The sequence below is a fragment of the Enhydra lutris genome, unplaced genomic scaffold, assembly GCF_002288905.1.
Source record: "Enhydra lutris kenyoni isolate GAN:26980312 unplaced genomic scaffold, ASM228890v2 scaffoldscaffold17, whole genome shotgun sequence".
Classification (NCBI taxonomy): Eukaryota; Metazoa; Chordata; class Mammalia; order Carnivora; family Mustelidae; genus Enhydra; species Enhydra lutris.
Window position 1 is genome coordinate 36,095,066 of NW_019154101.1, and position 16,305 is coordinate 36,111,370.

The 16,305-nt window shown below is 38.2% G+C and overlaps 1 protein-coding gene across 3 annotated transcripts in view; it reads left to right on the forward strand.

Annotated features, from left to right (window-relative positions):
• The first annotated feature begins 15,489 nt into the window (after nt 1–15,489).
• LOC111147633 (androgen induced 1) overlaps nt 15,490–16,305 on the forward strand; it is a 260,604-nt gene continuing 259,788 nt past the window's right edge. For 2 of the 3 annotated variants that reach the window (XM_022503817.1, XM_022503819.1), the window contains exon 1: nt 15,490–15,730. In XM_022503817.1, the coding sequence (XP_022359525.1) occupies nt 15,590–15,730 (141 nt within the window). In that variant the 5' untranslated portion in view covers nt 15,490–15,589. The remainder of the gene's footprint in view (nt 15,731–16,305) is intronic. The other variant, XM_022503818.1, reaches the window with a different exon arrangement.

A 16,305-nucleotide genomic window follows, 5' to 3' on the forward strand; every position in this document is an offset into this window, starting at 1 on the left:
CTCCCCACTGAGTGAGAGCCCGATGCGGGCCTCGATCCCAGGACCCTGAGATCATGACCCGGGCCAAAGGCAGAGGCTTAACCCACTGAGCCACCCAGGCTCCCAGTATGTTACTTTCTTAATTACTGCAGATTTGATATTTCATAATAGATCATTTCAATTTGTACTTATTAGAGAGATTGGCCTATGATCCTGTGATTTATTTATTAGGTTTATTGTATAAAAGTTATGCTTTTTAGAGCTTTGCAACTGTTAAATAATATAGAATTTAAGTGTTTACTAAGTAGTTGATACAATTATTTTGAGATAACCAACAGGGCCCAGAGCCATTTTGTTGGAGGTTTGATAAAATTCTGAGCTTTTCTAAGAATATTAATCTATTTAGGCTTACTAGATTTTATTTAGCCAAATTCAATTGTTTGTATTTTCAAAAGAAAACATCTATTTTAAGCTTTTATTTACACAAAAGTATACAAACTTTATTTTAAAATTACTATTTTCTTTTTTACATCCTTTTTTTTTCTTGCTAACATTATGTTTGTGTTTTCTTGGACTTAATTTTGGCTAGATTTGCCAGGGGTTGATTAGTTGGTTCGTCCATTTTGTTTTGTTTTTATGGTTTTTCAAATAATAGCTCCCTGTTTTTACCAATAAACTCCAATATTTGGCTCCTCATATTTAAATCATTGCTTTTAGATCCTCCTCTTTTGCTTTTCTAGCTTTCCTGAGCTATATGTTTAAATTATTTTTAATAATATTTCTTGTAAGGTATAATTTAGGAACTTCTCATACAATATTATATTATCAGGTTTCTTTCATCTTTGTTATAGGAGTTATTTAGAAGATTGTATTTTTATTTTGGTATATATTATATTATTATATTAAAACCTTATATTAAAACTGGATACTTTTTTATGTTAATATTAACATTTATTGCATTGAGTCAAATCATATTTCTGTATACATTTTTAATCTTCAAATACATAAATTTTAATTCCACAAGTAGCATATGAATCCATTATTATTGTGAATGATTCATTTAATGCACATAAAGCAATTTCCTCAAGTCTCATCTCTAGCAGGAACTTTAGTGATTGGCTTGTATTTTCTTTCAGGCTCTGTACTATTCATTTGCATGCTATCACTAGTAACTAGTACTGTACTACACTTATTGTATGTGACCTTGTCTTCTGTAGGAGCTATATTTTCTAGGGATCCATAACATCCTCTGGAGCCTTCTCCAGGGCTGGAGAGCTTAAACTCTTAATGGATGAGAATCAAGATCCCTTGCATTAGATAGCTTGCATAAAGCAGAGAGCAGGAAAACTCTGACACTTCTGTACATAGAGACTTGAAATTCTCCACCCTTCAGCTGGAGTTTGAGAATAAATCAAGCTACCTGCCTTAGGCCTAGGACAAAATAAATTCACATAGCTTCAAAGACCCAGAGTCATAAAACCAAGTAGAAATTTCTTCAAAATTATTGGGTTCATAGAGCAAAAGCAACACAAAACTGCTCAATAATAGGACCAAGAGCATGTGATGAACTCTTCAAAGATATTAAGTACCTAATTATCATGGAAGATAAACTATAGACCCAGCAAATGAAAATGTTAATTTCCAACTGAGTAAAAATATTAGACTTATTGGAAAGGGACATGAATATGAATATGCTTAAATCATTCAAAGAAATAAAGAAAATATTTGGTCTACAAAAGGAAGACAATAACCATAAACCAAGAACAAGTGAATATGGAAAGAACCTAATTAAAATCCTAAAAGCAAAAAATACATGGTTGTTGAAATAAGAAAAATAATACAGGATTTAATAGTAAATTAGACACAACATAAGAATAAACAAATGAATTGAAAGATATATTTGAGGAGATAATTGAATTCAGCACAGAGGGATAAAGAGAGATAAAATGTGAAATGTTGAAGGTCTGATGGTGGAGTTTTGCTATGGAAGCCTCTAAAGAAGAGAATGAAAAGAGTGAAGGAAAGGAAATATTCAATAGGTTATATAAATAGTACCTGATAAATTTCTAGAATTGAATAAATATTGAAAATGCACAAGTATTTAAATATACAATCCATATCTAGATACAAAACATCATATATAATATCAATTATAAAAAAAAAAAAGCTTGCAAGCTACAAAGGAGAAGGTAGAGATTACCCATAAGAAATGAAAGGCAGATGACAACAGATTTCTCATTGGCTTCAATTAGTTCTAGAAGATAATGGTAAAATATACTCAAAATACTAAAGAAAGTTTACCTTCAATGTATAATTTAATCCCAATAAATATTACTCAAGATTTCTTGCAAAACATGTTTTTGGAGCCATTTAAAAATGAAGAGAGTTTATTTCCAACCTGTGCTCATTTAAAGAATTATTAAAAATATAATACAGCAAGAAGTATCAATACTGAAAGAATATGATGCAAGAAGTAACACAGTGTACAAGAATAAGAAAAATCTATTAGCAAATCTAAATCATCATTCACTAAATAATAATAGAACTAGTTTTATGGTAAAAAACAAGGTGGAAATAAAATGCCAATAGTGTCATGAAACATGGGATGAAAGAAGGTCCAAGGGAAGCTAGAGTGTTAAGGTCCTCAATCTGTTCAAAACCAAAAGAGAGCTATTGCCTTGTCTTAGACTTCATGAGAAAATTATGAGAATAGATATGTATGTTAAATTTCAAGTGTAAGCACTCAAACAATAAAAATAAAACATACAAATTTCAAAACAGTCAAGAAAATAAAGGGAGGTGCTATCAGGAAATAAAATCAAATGGAAAACTTAATCCTTTTTTGCCACATCCATGTGACAATGGGTATTAAGCAGCAGAATAAATAGAACTATTCACATTTACAAACAAAGACACTCATTTGACTTTTTAAAGGTTTATTTGAACATTGGGAAAAACAATTAATAAACATCTAATATATCTGTATAGAATCCTTCTCTTACATGAAAAAAAAATGGTCTCAATCATACATTGAACATTTACCAATATTCAGATGTCACCAGAAAAATGTCATCATAAGAATCATCATAACAGAAATCACGGCATCTGTCCACCTGCACTGAAATTAGAAATCTACATACCACACCATGTAAGATACAGCTACAGGTAAAGAGAAATTTATTTCAAAATATGAACTATTGGAAACAAATTAAGTAAATGTCCAACTCAGTTATAAGAGAAAACAATACACCTAAAGATTGCAGAACTTAGAAAATAAGGGCAAAGATACAAAAAATGAATAAAAAACATCAGCTTTTAAAAATATCAATAAGTAAGATAAACTTCCAGTGGGGCTGATCAAGAAGAAAAAAGAAGTCACAATGAAATGATATCAGAAATGATATATAAGCACAGATTTGGTAGAGAATTAATAAATCATGAGCTAACATATCAATAACGTTACGCTAATGATTTTGAGAAATTAGGTGAAATGGACAAGTTTACCTAAAATGTACTTTATGAAACTGGCCCAAATAGAAATAGAAAATTTGAGCAATTATTTAAGAAATTGAACTTTTAGGGGCACATGGGTGACACAATCAGCTTCGTGTCTGCCTTGGGCTCCGGTCATGATCTCAGGGTCCTGGGACCCAGATCTGCCCATTCCTTGTTTAGCTGGGAGCCTGCTTCTGCCTCTCCTCTCTGCTTCTGCTCTCTCTCTCCATCTCTGTCACTCTCTCTCAAATAAATAAATAAGTAAATAAATAAAATCTTTTTAAAAATTGCACTTTCAGTCAGAATAATCTTTGACCACCCATTGCGCAAGAGGCTCTACGCCCAGTTTTGCAAGTTTTTAACAAGCCTCAAGAAATAGATAATCTTTATTTTATGCCAAATGTAAAAAACAAAGTTAAAGTAAGACAGAAAATTACCCAGGTCATTTTCTAAGCATAATACTAAATTCAATCAATCACAGGACTGCAAATGCAAAGTGAGGCCACGCTCACTTGGGCACATTGAAACAGAAGTTCAAAGTCAATATTAGCAGATTTTGCCAGCGTTTATGTAATTTTGTAGGCTTTTTAAAATTTTTCAAGTGATACTATTTGGATTTTCTTTTTCTTTTTCTTTTTTACTTTGCTACTAGATTTATTTTATTTATTTATTTTTTAAGATTTTATTTATTTCTTTGACAGCGAGAGAGGGAACACAAGCAGGGGGAGCGGGAGAGCAGAAGCAGGCTTCCCGCTGAGCATGGAGCTTGATCCCCAGACCCTGGGATCATGACCTGAGCGGAAGGCAGACACTTAAAGACTGAGGCCCCCAGGCGCTCCTGAAAGTTTATTTTAAATCTTTCTTTCCTATTAAATGCATTTAAGGATAAACATACCCTTCTGAGTACTCAGTAGCACCTGGGAATGGGGGCTCCATATCTAGGGCACGCTGGCCCATGCAGCTTGGGCACGGCTTCTACCTGTAGGCTGCTGCCTGCCCTGTGGGTACTAGGGACATGGGGAAGGGTTGACTCACCTGGTTTCTCTTGCTGAATTACCCTAACTAATCACCTAATCCAGTATTGTTGATGCGTTCTGACTACTGTGCCTGCCTACACAGGGCATGAAAAACTCTTTTTAAAAAGCTTTTCTGTGTGGGATATCTGGCTGGCTCAGTTGGTTAAGTGTCTGCCTTCAGCTCAGGTCATGATCCCAGAGTCCTGGGATCAAGTCCTGCATGGGGCTCCTGGCTCCTGGGGAGCCTGCTTCTCTCTCTCACCTTCTCCTCTCTCATGCTCTCTCTCTCTCAAATAAATAAATAAAATCTTAAAAAAAAAAAAAGTAAAGAAAGAAAGAAAGCTTTTCTGTATGCATTTGGATGATATTCTTCAGTTGACTTTGTTTTCGGTCTTTTGGTTATTCAATATAGCTTCTGATCCACTGAGACACCTTTAAGAATCTTCCAAGAAGGTTCTAGATTTACTTGCTAGTTTTATATTTTTAGGGAACTTCTAAGGATTTAGGATGATAGGGGAAAGCTATAGCATTTGGTATGCTTTATTTTTTGTGATAAACTTTGTGATCTAGTGATAAGCTTTATACTCTTGCATTTTACATTTAGGTATATGTTCCATTTTGAGTTAGTTTTTGTGAAAGATGTAAAGTCTGTGTCTAGGTTCATTTTCTTCCCCTTGTGGACATCGAATTTTTCCAGCATCAGTTGTTGAAAAGACTATCTTTTCCCCATTGAGTTACCTTTGCTACTTTGTCAAAGATGAGTGGACTGTGTTTGTGTAGGTTTATTCTGCTCCCTTGATCTATTTGTCTGTTCTTTCTCCAATACCATAATGTCTTGATGACTGTAGCTTTATAGTAAGTCTTGAAGTCAGGTAGTATCAGTCCTCCGACTTTGTTTTGTTTATGTTGGCTATTCTAGATCTTTTGCCTTTCCACATGAACTTTTGAAATAGCTTTCCAAAATAACTTGTTGATATTTGATTGGGATTGCATGAATAGACATATAATGTTGGGAAGAACTGACATCTTAACAATATTGAGTCTTCTTATTTGTAACCATGTGATATCCATTTATTTAGATTTTTTTTTTATTTCTTTTATCAGCATTTTGCAGTTTTCCTCATATAGATCTTGTACATATTTTGTTAGATTTACACCTAAGCATTCTTTTTTGTTGCTAATGTGAACAGAGTTTTATTTTTTACTTTCAAATTCCAGCCTTCGTTGCTGTTATGTAGAAAGAGAATAAGCATTTGCATATTGACCTTGAATTCTGAAAAGTTGTTATAATCATTTGCTAGTTCCAGGAGTTTTTTATTTATACTTTGGGATTTTCTACATGAACAATTCAATATCATCTGTAAACAAAGACAGCTTTATTTCTTCCTTCCTGGTCTGTATACTTCTACCTCCTTTTCATGTCTTATTGCATTAACCAGAACTTTCAGTACAGTGTTGAAAAGGAATGATGAGCGAGAACAACCTTGTCTTGTTTTTGATCTGAAGAAGACTTCTAGTTTCTCATCATTACATATAATGCTAACTGAAAGGTTCTTAAAAAACGTTCTTTAATAAATTCAGGAAGCTCCCTTATATTCCTAGTTTGCTAAGATTCTTTAGAATGGATGGGTGTTGGATTTTGTCATGCTTTTCCTTGAATCTATTGATTTGATCATATGATTTATATCTTTAGCCTGTTGATGTGATGGGCTACACTAATAGATTTTTGAATGTTGAACAAAACTTGCATACCAGGCACAAATCCCACATGGTCATGGTTGTATAATTTTTTATACATTATTAAATTTGATTTAGTAATATTTTGTTGAAGATTTTGTAGTTTTCCCTGATGTAACTATAAATTTTAATCAGTAATAATCCTCAATTTTATTGAAGGAACCACACTAATGCAAGATATTAATAATAGGAGAAACTGTGTGGTGGGGAGAGAGGGAGTGTATGACAACTTCCTATACTTTCTGCTCAATTTTTCCATACACCTAAAACTCTTTCCTTAAAAAAATAAAATCTATTAATTTAAGTAAAATAAAAAGGAAAGAAAAAATTGCCCTAAGGAAAGTTTTAGATCCAGCTCTGCCAGTAATGAACTTTAGGCAAGTCACTTAAATTTCTGGGCCTATTTGATCATTTATACAATAAAGAGCCTGGAACAGACAATCTTTAAGTTTTCCTCTGAATAGAAGAGTCTGTCATTCTGTGACTGTCGATACAAAGATGTCTGGCCTTCAATAAATATTAAGGTAGAGGAGCAGAGTATTGTGAAAGAAAATAATCCACCAGTTTAAGCAAAACTTAAAGAAACATCATTACACAATTCTGGAAAATAAATTACACTAAATATAATAAATTGGATGAATCTGGTAATCAGATGTAATTTATGTGACAGGGAAAATGGAGAAATGGAGTATAATTTATGTGCATGGAATAATGGAAAAATGAAGCATAAGCATAATGAAGAAATGATGAAGCGTTCATTTAAAGAAGATAGAGCTCAAGTTTGTCCAAGGCACCTTCAGGTGCCTCCCGTGCCATGAAATTCAATGACATGGTCAAATGATAACAAAAAGATTGTCAATAATGAAAGTTTCATGAAGGCTATGATAAGGTGGTTTGTGGGCTTGTGGAACTCTTATCGCAAATTTTCTCATCCTTAAGAATCAGACAATGATGTCTGGTTCACCAAATGTCACCAAAGATGCTGAAATACAGATGCTGTTTCTGCACAATACATTTCTGTTTGATCAGCGTGGGTGCAGTGGGCAGCTGCCTCGGGGAGGAGGGTACAGAACTGTAAACTATGAGGAGACACAACCCAAATCACATGGCCCAATAGTAGCAGAAGGGGAATTAGAACCTGGCTTGGGATAGGAACTGACTGGCATCATCGGGCAGTGTGATGTAATAACAAAGAACCCCCAAAAGCTGGTTTTTTATCCCAGCTCTGCCATTTTACTGACTGTATGATCCTGGGCAGTTTATTTAATTTTCTTTATGCCTCCATTTTCTTTTAATTAAAATGGGGATAATAATAGTAACCATCCTTAGTGAGGAGAAAATGAGTTAATATTTGTCAAGTGCTTAGATCAGAGCCTGGCCTGCAGTGTTATAGGAGTGTTTGTTAAATAAAAACATACCTAAGTTGGAATCCCAGTCTTAGTTCTCTCCTACTATACTGTGATTCAGCACGTTTTAAGGCATGCCAAGAAATAACCCCAGTTACCTCCCTGTACCACATTTTAGCTGCAGGTAATGGAACACCCTACTAGATCACTTGAAACAAAGAGGGGGATATTTTTCTCACCTCACAAGAAGCCCACAGGTGGGGAGGCTGCTGTTGCCATTGGTTCAGTAGGTTATGGATGTCAGGGTCAATGTCCCTGGTTGTTTTCCTCATACTGAGAAGATGGCTACTCCATCCAGCTCTCATCATCATATCGCAGTGAAACAGAATAAAAAGGACTAAGGAAAGGCTGTGCTAGCAGAATATTTCTTAGGAGGCTTTCCAGCAGTTTCTAACTTTACTCAGAATCATGGCTTGGCTTAACAGATCATTGTGTTCACAGGTAACATTCCAAACATCCTTATGGGTGTCCTATCTTCTTCTGTGTTCAGAGTCCAGCTGTCAGCGATGTGAACAATTCACCTGCTAATTTTGACACATGAACTTCTGAGGTCGATAATGAATGCTCGGCTCCTGGGGCTAGGTGTCAGAACTAGCCTCAGCTCCAGGAGGCCTGCTTGGCTACCAAGATCTTCCCTTGGGACAAGGGAAGCCGAAGTTCTCTCTGTTCTCGGTTGGCCAACTTCACAGATAATTTAATCTGGCTTCTGGCACTTGGCGGATGGCTTGATGCTACCATCTCTCATGGTAAATCATGTTTTCTGAAAACAAAATGATGGTGTTTGGTTTAATTTTATCAAACTCCTCTCTTGTGCTGAATGTTTATTATACTAGCTTCTAAACTGGACTTTTAACTAGCTCTGAGAATAATTAACACAGAGGGCCAATAAATGAACTGCCCTTAATTCTGGGAAAAGGTTGCTTTATATAGTAAGTAGCAACCCATCCCACCATCCCTGCATTCCACATTTCTGTAATATTGCCTGACTGCCGAGGCTACCAATTCCCCCAAAGTCTTGCCTTTTATGGACAAAGATTCTGGGATCCAAGGGAATAGTTTAATTAGCTGCTTCACGTAATCTCAAACTATTAAGAAATATACTTTCCATCTTACAAAAGAGAGAGAATGTTCTCTGACAACTGCATCCCCAGTGAATTGGCCACTTCCCTGTGAAGGGAATCAGGGCAATCCCCTGTCAAGAGGGTGATGGTGGTTGTCCCAGCGATACTCCTGAGCTGCCCCATCAAAAGATTCTACAATTGTCATTTAGTATAATGTGAAAGAACTTCCTAGTGGGCAAGTATTTGCAAATATAAGCATTATTAGAAAATTTCAGTTAGAGCTGGGCCTTGAGAGATGAAAAGACATTCAACAGATGAAGAAAGTGATATGAATCATTGGTACCCAAGAGGCATAGAAGAATAAAAATAAGTGTTGAGTTTTTGGTTCCTATGATAATGAGATGCATATTATTGTAAAAGGTATTGTCATGGAAGTTGAAACGTTGAGTTAAGGTCAGATAAACTCAGGAAGGCATTGAACACCATTATAAGAAAGTGAGATTGCCTGTGGGCCATGAGGAAATCACTCTTTTTGTTGAGAGGGAGTGATACAATCTGACCTGTGGTTTCCGGAAGATAATTCTAGTGTAAGTGATAAGGGTGGTACCAAGATGCAATGATAGAAGCAAAAGTAACCGAGTTCATTTAAGAAGGCAAGAGCAGTAGAAATAGAAATGAAGGCTCAGAGCTGACAAATGTGGCAGAGAAAAAATATTCCTGGAATTTAACTGTTGGTTAGATGTTGCGGTGGAAACTGGTAGGGATCTCCCGATATCTGTTCTCTTCCCTGTATTAGATTCCTGGAGATGCCAATAGCGAAGTACCACAAACTGGATGTCTTAACCAGCAGAAATTTGTTGTCTCATAGTTCTGGAGGCTAGAAATCAAGGCATCAGCACCGTTGGTTCCTTCTAAAGCCTGTGAGGGAGAGCTTGTTCCAAGCTTAGCCTAGCATCTGGGGACAGTTTGCAATCCTTTGTCATTCCTTGGCTTGTCATGACTCTAATCTCTGGTTTCATCTTCACATGGCATTCTTCCTGTTTGACTCTGTCTTCTTATATGGACACCAGTTGCATTGGCTTAAGGATCTCCCCTATCCAGGTATGACATCATCTTAACTAACTACATCTACAATGACCTGATCTCCAAGTAATACCACTTCCTGAAGTAGTGGGGATTTGAACTTCAACATACCTTTTTGGAGAGGACACAATTCAACTGATAACAGCCCCCTTCCCCACTGAAAGAGCCCTGATTTGGGGCTTCACATGTGGCCACCCAGAATGGAGGATGCTTTCACTAGCTGTGGCTACGTGGAAGAGTGCTGGCTAATGAGGTGAAGGTGGAATCGTGTGGAATCTTCTTTTATAAACCTTCCTTAAGGGGCAGTGTACACATGTTCTCTTCACCCATCTTCATATTTTCCTTCATCCTGTTTCAAGGAATAGAGTTGTCCATTACAGCCAATGTGGCCTTAACTTTTATAGATGATGAGGAGTAGTGAGTGACAGTGGGTTTTTTTTTGTTTTGTTTTGTTTTGTTTTTGGACACCCTGGGTAAGATGTCAACATGGCACTCTTGCAAAATTATAATTCCAAGGTTCCTACCTAAAACTCACTCAAGCACACAGATGTGCGCGCGCGCGCGTGTGTGTGTGTGTATGCGTCTTGGCACTCAAATTTTTAAAAATTTGAGTTGCAATGCATTTAGTTAGGCATTTACTCTGGGTTTTAACAAAGCAAATTATGTACTATAACCTTACAATAAGCTTTACTTAATTAGGATAGATGCCTAGCTTCCAAAGGATTTGAGCTTAAGAACGCTGAGATATCTTTAATATCTGCTCAGTATTTATTTAGAATAGAGGCTGAAGGATATGGGGAAGAAAGCCCCTTTCAGCTCTATGATGCAGAACAACTAAGTTCTGGTTCCAAACTCCTGTGTATAGTTCATTCAGCAAACCAAAAGCTATGCAATTACCCTAATACCATGGGAGATTATTCTAGATGCTGTAAGTCTCTCTTCCCTGTCACCCTATTCACCCAAGTTGGTTCTGAAAATGTTTCTTCTAACAACACACAGTCCCCTCCCTGAGAATTCTGGCGACTGAATTACCTTCAACTTGCCATACGTCCATATGTATCTTATGACTGGCACCTCCAGGCCATTTGGCTCCATCCTGACGTTTCTAACACAGCACGCTGGTGCTATACCCAGAGAATAAGAACACTTCCGCAGGGCTAGTTTTTGAGAAAGAAATGATGAGTACGATGAGTACATGTGGAATTTGAGTCACCAGTAGGTCACCCATGTGGATTGTTTAGAGCAGGAAGATCACATCCTATATCCTAAAGAGAGACTATTTTTTTTAATTTTTAATTTTATTTATATATTTATGTATGTATGTTTGTATGCATTTTTCTTAAAATTTTTTAAAGATTTATTTATTTATTTATTTTAGAAAGAGAGTGTGCACACACATGCACATGGGAGTGGGGGTGGGATGGAGATGGTGAGAGGATCTTGAGCAGAATTCCCGCTGAGTGAGGAGCCCCGCACCAGGCTTGATCCCATGACCCTGAGATCATGACCTGTGCCAAAATCAAGGGTCTGATGCCCAACCAACTGAGCCACCCAGGCGCCCCTGAAGAGGATTGTTAAAGTGGATTTATGCCAAGTCCTGCTGAATGTGCTGGATCTGGATATATGCACACAAAGATACGTCCCAAGCAGGATGGGAGTCATTGACAAATGCACTGCTAGACTCCAAGGATTCAGGGGGAGGTTTCAGGTCCGTATGGGAGCTAGCTGATGACTTGTGTATAATCTCAACATTACTTTCTCTAAAGCTTTTCAGTGACTTTCCGTGGAATCCTTGGTTTTTTTGCAATCTCATGATTTAGTAGAGTTTTCTATAGCAAATAGAGCCCATTTTTAAATCTGTGAAAACTGCCGCAGCCAACAACATGGACACAACCACTAATGGTTGCTCAGTTATCCTGTAAGCAACTACTCTTCCTGGTTTATAGCAAAAAAATCTGATGGAGGAAATCACTGGTACTGTGTCTGATACCTAAGATAATTTTAAAAATCTGTAATGAGCATCAATTGCTGGAAAAAAGAATGATTTTACCTACTTCTTTTACTTAGATCTTAATCTTTCCCAACTGCCCTCTAGGGCTAAGGAGTTCTCCTTGGTACCTCAGTTCATATAAACCCGTGTAAAGAAACACACACATTAGATTATAAAAGGGTGGTTTCTTAAATGGTTTTGAGCTGTAAATAATCCTTAAAAACGACTTTCTCACTTCAAAATGCAGACATTACACTGTATTTATAAAGACAAAAAAAAACAAAACAAAACAAAACTAGAAACAATCTAAATGCCCAAACCCAGAGAAAAGTTTAAGAAAAATATGATATGTTCATATTACATCATGCTATGAAATCATTAAGCATGATTTTATAGAGTTTTAAATAGTTAGATTATTCTTATTAAATAAAAGTCTGTTTGATGCAAATTGTTACACAGTATGTCACAAGTTGTTATGTGTGTATTGTAAAGAGACAGTCTGGTATGTGCTGAAATGTTTGTAGTGTTTTCTCTGGTTGATGAGAACAGGGGTAATTTTTTTTTAATATCATTCATATGCTACTTTTTTTCTTTTCTTTTCTTTTTTTTTAAGATTTTATTTGTTTATTTGACAGGCAGAGATCACAAGTAGGCAGACAGGCAGGCAGAGAGAGAGGTGGGACTCGATCCCAGCTGGGATCATGACCTGAGCCGAAGGCAGAGGCTTTAGCCCACTGAGCACCTAGGTGTCCCATACGTATGCTACTTCTATAATGAGGAAAAAATAAGCAACCCAAATGTGTCTTTTCTACAATACTGAGGGAATTTTCCTCATGCCCAAGAAATATATCCCAATATTTACACTTGTGGCACAGACAAATGTGAAGAGGAGTAAAGGATTTGCTCAAATATATTGATATTGTTAGAAAATGTTTATCTAATGCAAATACAGAACCAAAGGAAATGCATAGACATTGACCATTATAAGGATATGCATATGTATAATTCTTCTTCCTGAATTTCTAAGAAAAGACTCACAGCTCTATAAAGTTGGCTACTTGGATACAACATAAGGGAGACACAGGGGTCCCTGTCATTTCCAAGATTAGCAAGGATTATCATCACCAATATGTCAGACACCCTCTCCAAAAAAAAAAAAAAAAAAAAAACAAAAACAAAAACAAAGAGAGAAAAGGGAAGAAAGAAAGGAAGAAAGAAACAAACAAACAAGAGTCTGTAGCAGTTTTTAGAAGTTCTTAAGGAAGAGTATCCTCAGCCCATATAGTATGAACTAAGAGTTAAGTGCTATTACAATAATCAAAGAACACTACAGTAACTAGAAATTAAGGTACAGTCTTGAAATCTTCCCTTGGAAAACATGTTTTCATGAAATTCAACTGAATAAAGTTATTCTCTATCACCAATAATTGCGTGGTAGAATGAAAAAGCTAAAGAAGTGACATGCAAGTATTTCCTCTATAGAGTGAAAAACAGTCTTCTCTAATTCCAATACTGAATCATCATGTAAATACATATCAGTAAATAACATATTATAGTTCATAAAAAGGGATTACCTGTACTGAGTGAAGTTTTAAGATCAATATCCCATTGTATTATTTACACTGTAAAAACACAATGTATGTAAAATTTTCTCACAAAAAATACCTTTAAAACATAAGATTATTAGATATGGTATAAAAAGCCAAAAGAACAACCTGGACATGCTAATAAATAGTTAACAAAAAGTTCCAAAAATTGTGGACTGACATTCTCATAAAATATTTGAGTAAAGGTTTATGCAGGTGTTTCATTAAAAAAAAAAATACAAAACAAAACAAACTCCAGTGGCAGCCGGGTTAAGCATCTGACTCTTGATTTCAGCTCCTGTCAAGATCTCAGGGTTGTGAGATGGATGTGAGATGGAGCCCTCCATTGGACTCCACCCTGGGCCTGGAGCCTGCTTGGAATTCTCTCTCTCCCTCAGCCCCTCCCATACCAACCAACCTCCCCAAAACAAACAAACAAACAAACGAACAAAAAGGAACTCCACAAAATTATTTAATAATGGTTATCTAATCCAAAATAACAAAAGCAAACCCATTAGAATGGGTTCAAACATTTATTTGAGTGCTATAATTATTTATTTAAAAAGAAAGTGACCACAGACGAAAATCTTAATTGGCTTTATGAGAATGTTATATTTTGTAATGATGGGGATGAAAATCTTATTAATGGTTTTCTAAAATGTATGGTAGGAAGGGTTTATCAAACTTTGAGACTTTCATATTAACTTGTGAAATTTTAAGGACCTAGTAAGATCTTTGGTAGATCTTTTTATTTTGCAATCTTATTTACATGAAAATTAAAAAGAAACAGGTCTAATTTTTACATGGACATAAAACTACAAATATTGAAATTGAATAGTTTTATGCTAGAGGGATCTTGGAATTATCATGGTTTTTGTGACATCGATTTCTACTGGCATAATTATAAGGCCAATAAAAAAAAAACTGATGGGTTTCTCTATTTTGGTTTAGTTTGATTGGAAATTTTCAGGAAAACATTCGTGAGTTGCTACTTTCTCTTTATTTCTAACACTCTGCTTTCCCTGACCCCTTATTCCACATTCACTGACTCAGAGACTATTTGGAGAGGACACCTGTTTTAAACGGATCCACAGGAAATACCTATGTTGTCTTTTCATACTCTGACCCTGCATCTGGTTGGCTGAAATGTGATAATGATTTAAAAAAAAAAAAAATGCTGCCCACAGACCGAGGCAACTTCACTGTGACAACATTTACTGGAAGGCAGAGGGAATCCAGTTTATATTTATTTTCCTTCCACTAAGCTCTGGTATTGTACGGTAGGAAAGAAATAAGTAAAAGGGCAATGTCAGTTTAACCTTCAAAAGATTAGTATTAAGTTACACACCGGTTTTTGCTTCCAAATTCAGAACGATTTGTTTCGAAGATGAACGCAATCTTCAAGCAGAAACAGTTATCTGACACCCCTTTCTCTATAACCTTTTACTTATAAACCTCCTGTCCAAAGTTCATGGTCTGTCCTGTTGTATTACATATTAACATGCTATTTATAAATCTCCTGTGGAGGAGGAGCACAGGGCAGTCCGTCCGCTGGAATAGAATTTATAAGGTAATTTCAGAGTGATTAAAATTCTTATCAGTAAAAATCTAGTTGGGTTCAAAATAAATAGTCACTCGGTAGCCCTCCCGCGCGGATTTACACCCCACGTCCAGGCCTCCACCGGTCCCTCCGCACGGAGCATCCGCCTCGGCCAGCAGGAACCATCTCCGCCGCAATCCACCCCCCGGCTGCAATGTTTGTCCCCACTGGGGTCCCCTCTGTCAGGACACCCCCCCCACACACACACACACACGCCCTCCCGCTGCCCCCGCCTTGCAGATCCCACCCGCGGCGGCTCCACAGCGCGCCGCCCGCTTCCCCAGCCCCGGCCGCACTCGGAGGCCGCCCACCCACCCAAAGGACGCCTAGGGGGCGCCCTGGCCGGGTGTCCCGGGGCCCCGCGAACGCAGGAGCAGAATGACGGAGATGACGAAAGAGCTGACGCCACGGTGGGCCCGCCACCGCCGCCCCGCCCGCGCAGGTCGCCAGGCGCTCCTGGTCGCCGGTCCCGCGGGGCAAGCCCACCGCAGACCCCGCCCCACTCCGCCCGGCTCCGCCCCGGCCCGGCCCGCCCTGCGGCTGGCGGCGCCAGGGTTCCCCCGGCGCCCTCCCCCGCGCGCCCTGCTGCTCCAGCCTTCCCTCCTCGCCTTCCAGCCTGCCAGGCCTTTCGCGAACATGGCGCTTGTCCCGTGCCAGGTGCTGCGGGTGGCGATTCTGCTGTCCTACTGCTCTATCCTGTGCAACTACAAGGCCATCGAAATGCCCTCGCATCAGACCTACGGCGGGAGCTGGAAATTCCTGACGTTCATTGATCTGGTAAGGCCTTCCGCTCCCCTCCCGCGTCCGCCCTGCACCCCGAGTTGGTGTGTGTAGCGGGGGTGGGGTGGGTGCGCGGGCACCTGCGCGCGCGCGCGCCCCTCCAGCCTCCACCGGTGTGCTCGCCTCTCCCTCAGTACTTGCGCGTAAAGGCCTGGCTGCCCCCGTAGCAGCACCTCTGAACCACCCCTTACGTGGTAGCTGGGGCACGAATGGAAGTGGGCACAGCCAGGTGGTGGGCTCTTTGGAGGGGAACACAGACCTGCTTCTAAGAGGTGACACGGAAGGAGTCTCAACTTAACAAATGGATCAGACGACCTTGATCTGGAGTGGCCTCAGACCCATTCGCCGGCAGCGTGCTTTCCAGAGCACCCACCGTGGGATCAAGTTGCAGCAACTGAAGGAAACTGGGTATTGTCGAATTACTTGGAGCTCCTCTGAAAGGACCAAAATCCTCATAAAGAAGAGAAAGCCCCTAATAAAGTTGTCTCCTTTGCATCTGTTTTCTTGCCCATTGTCAGTAATTTACTTCTAACCTTTCTCCCAAAAACATTAGGTGAGAGGTTTTAAAAATG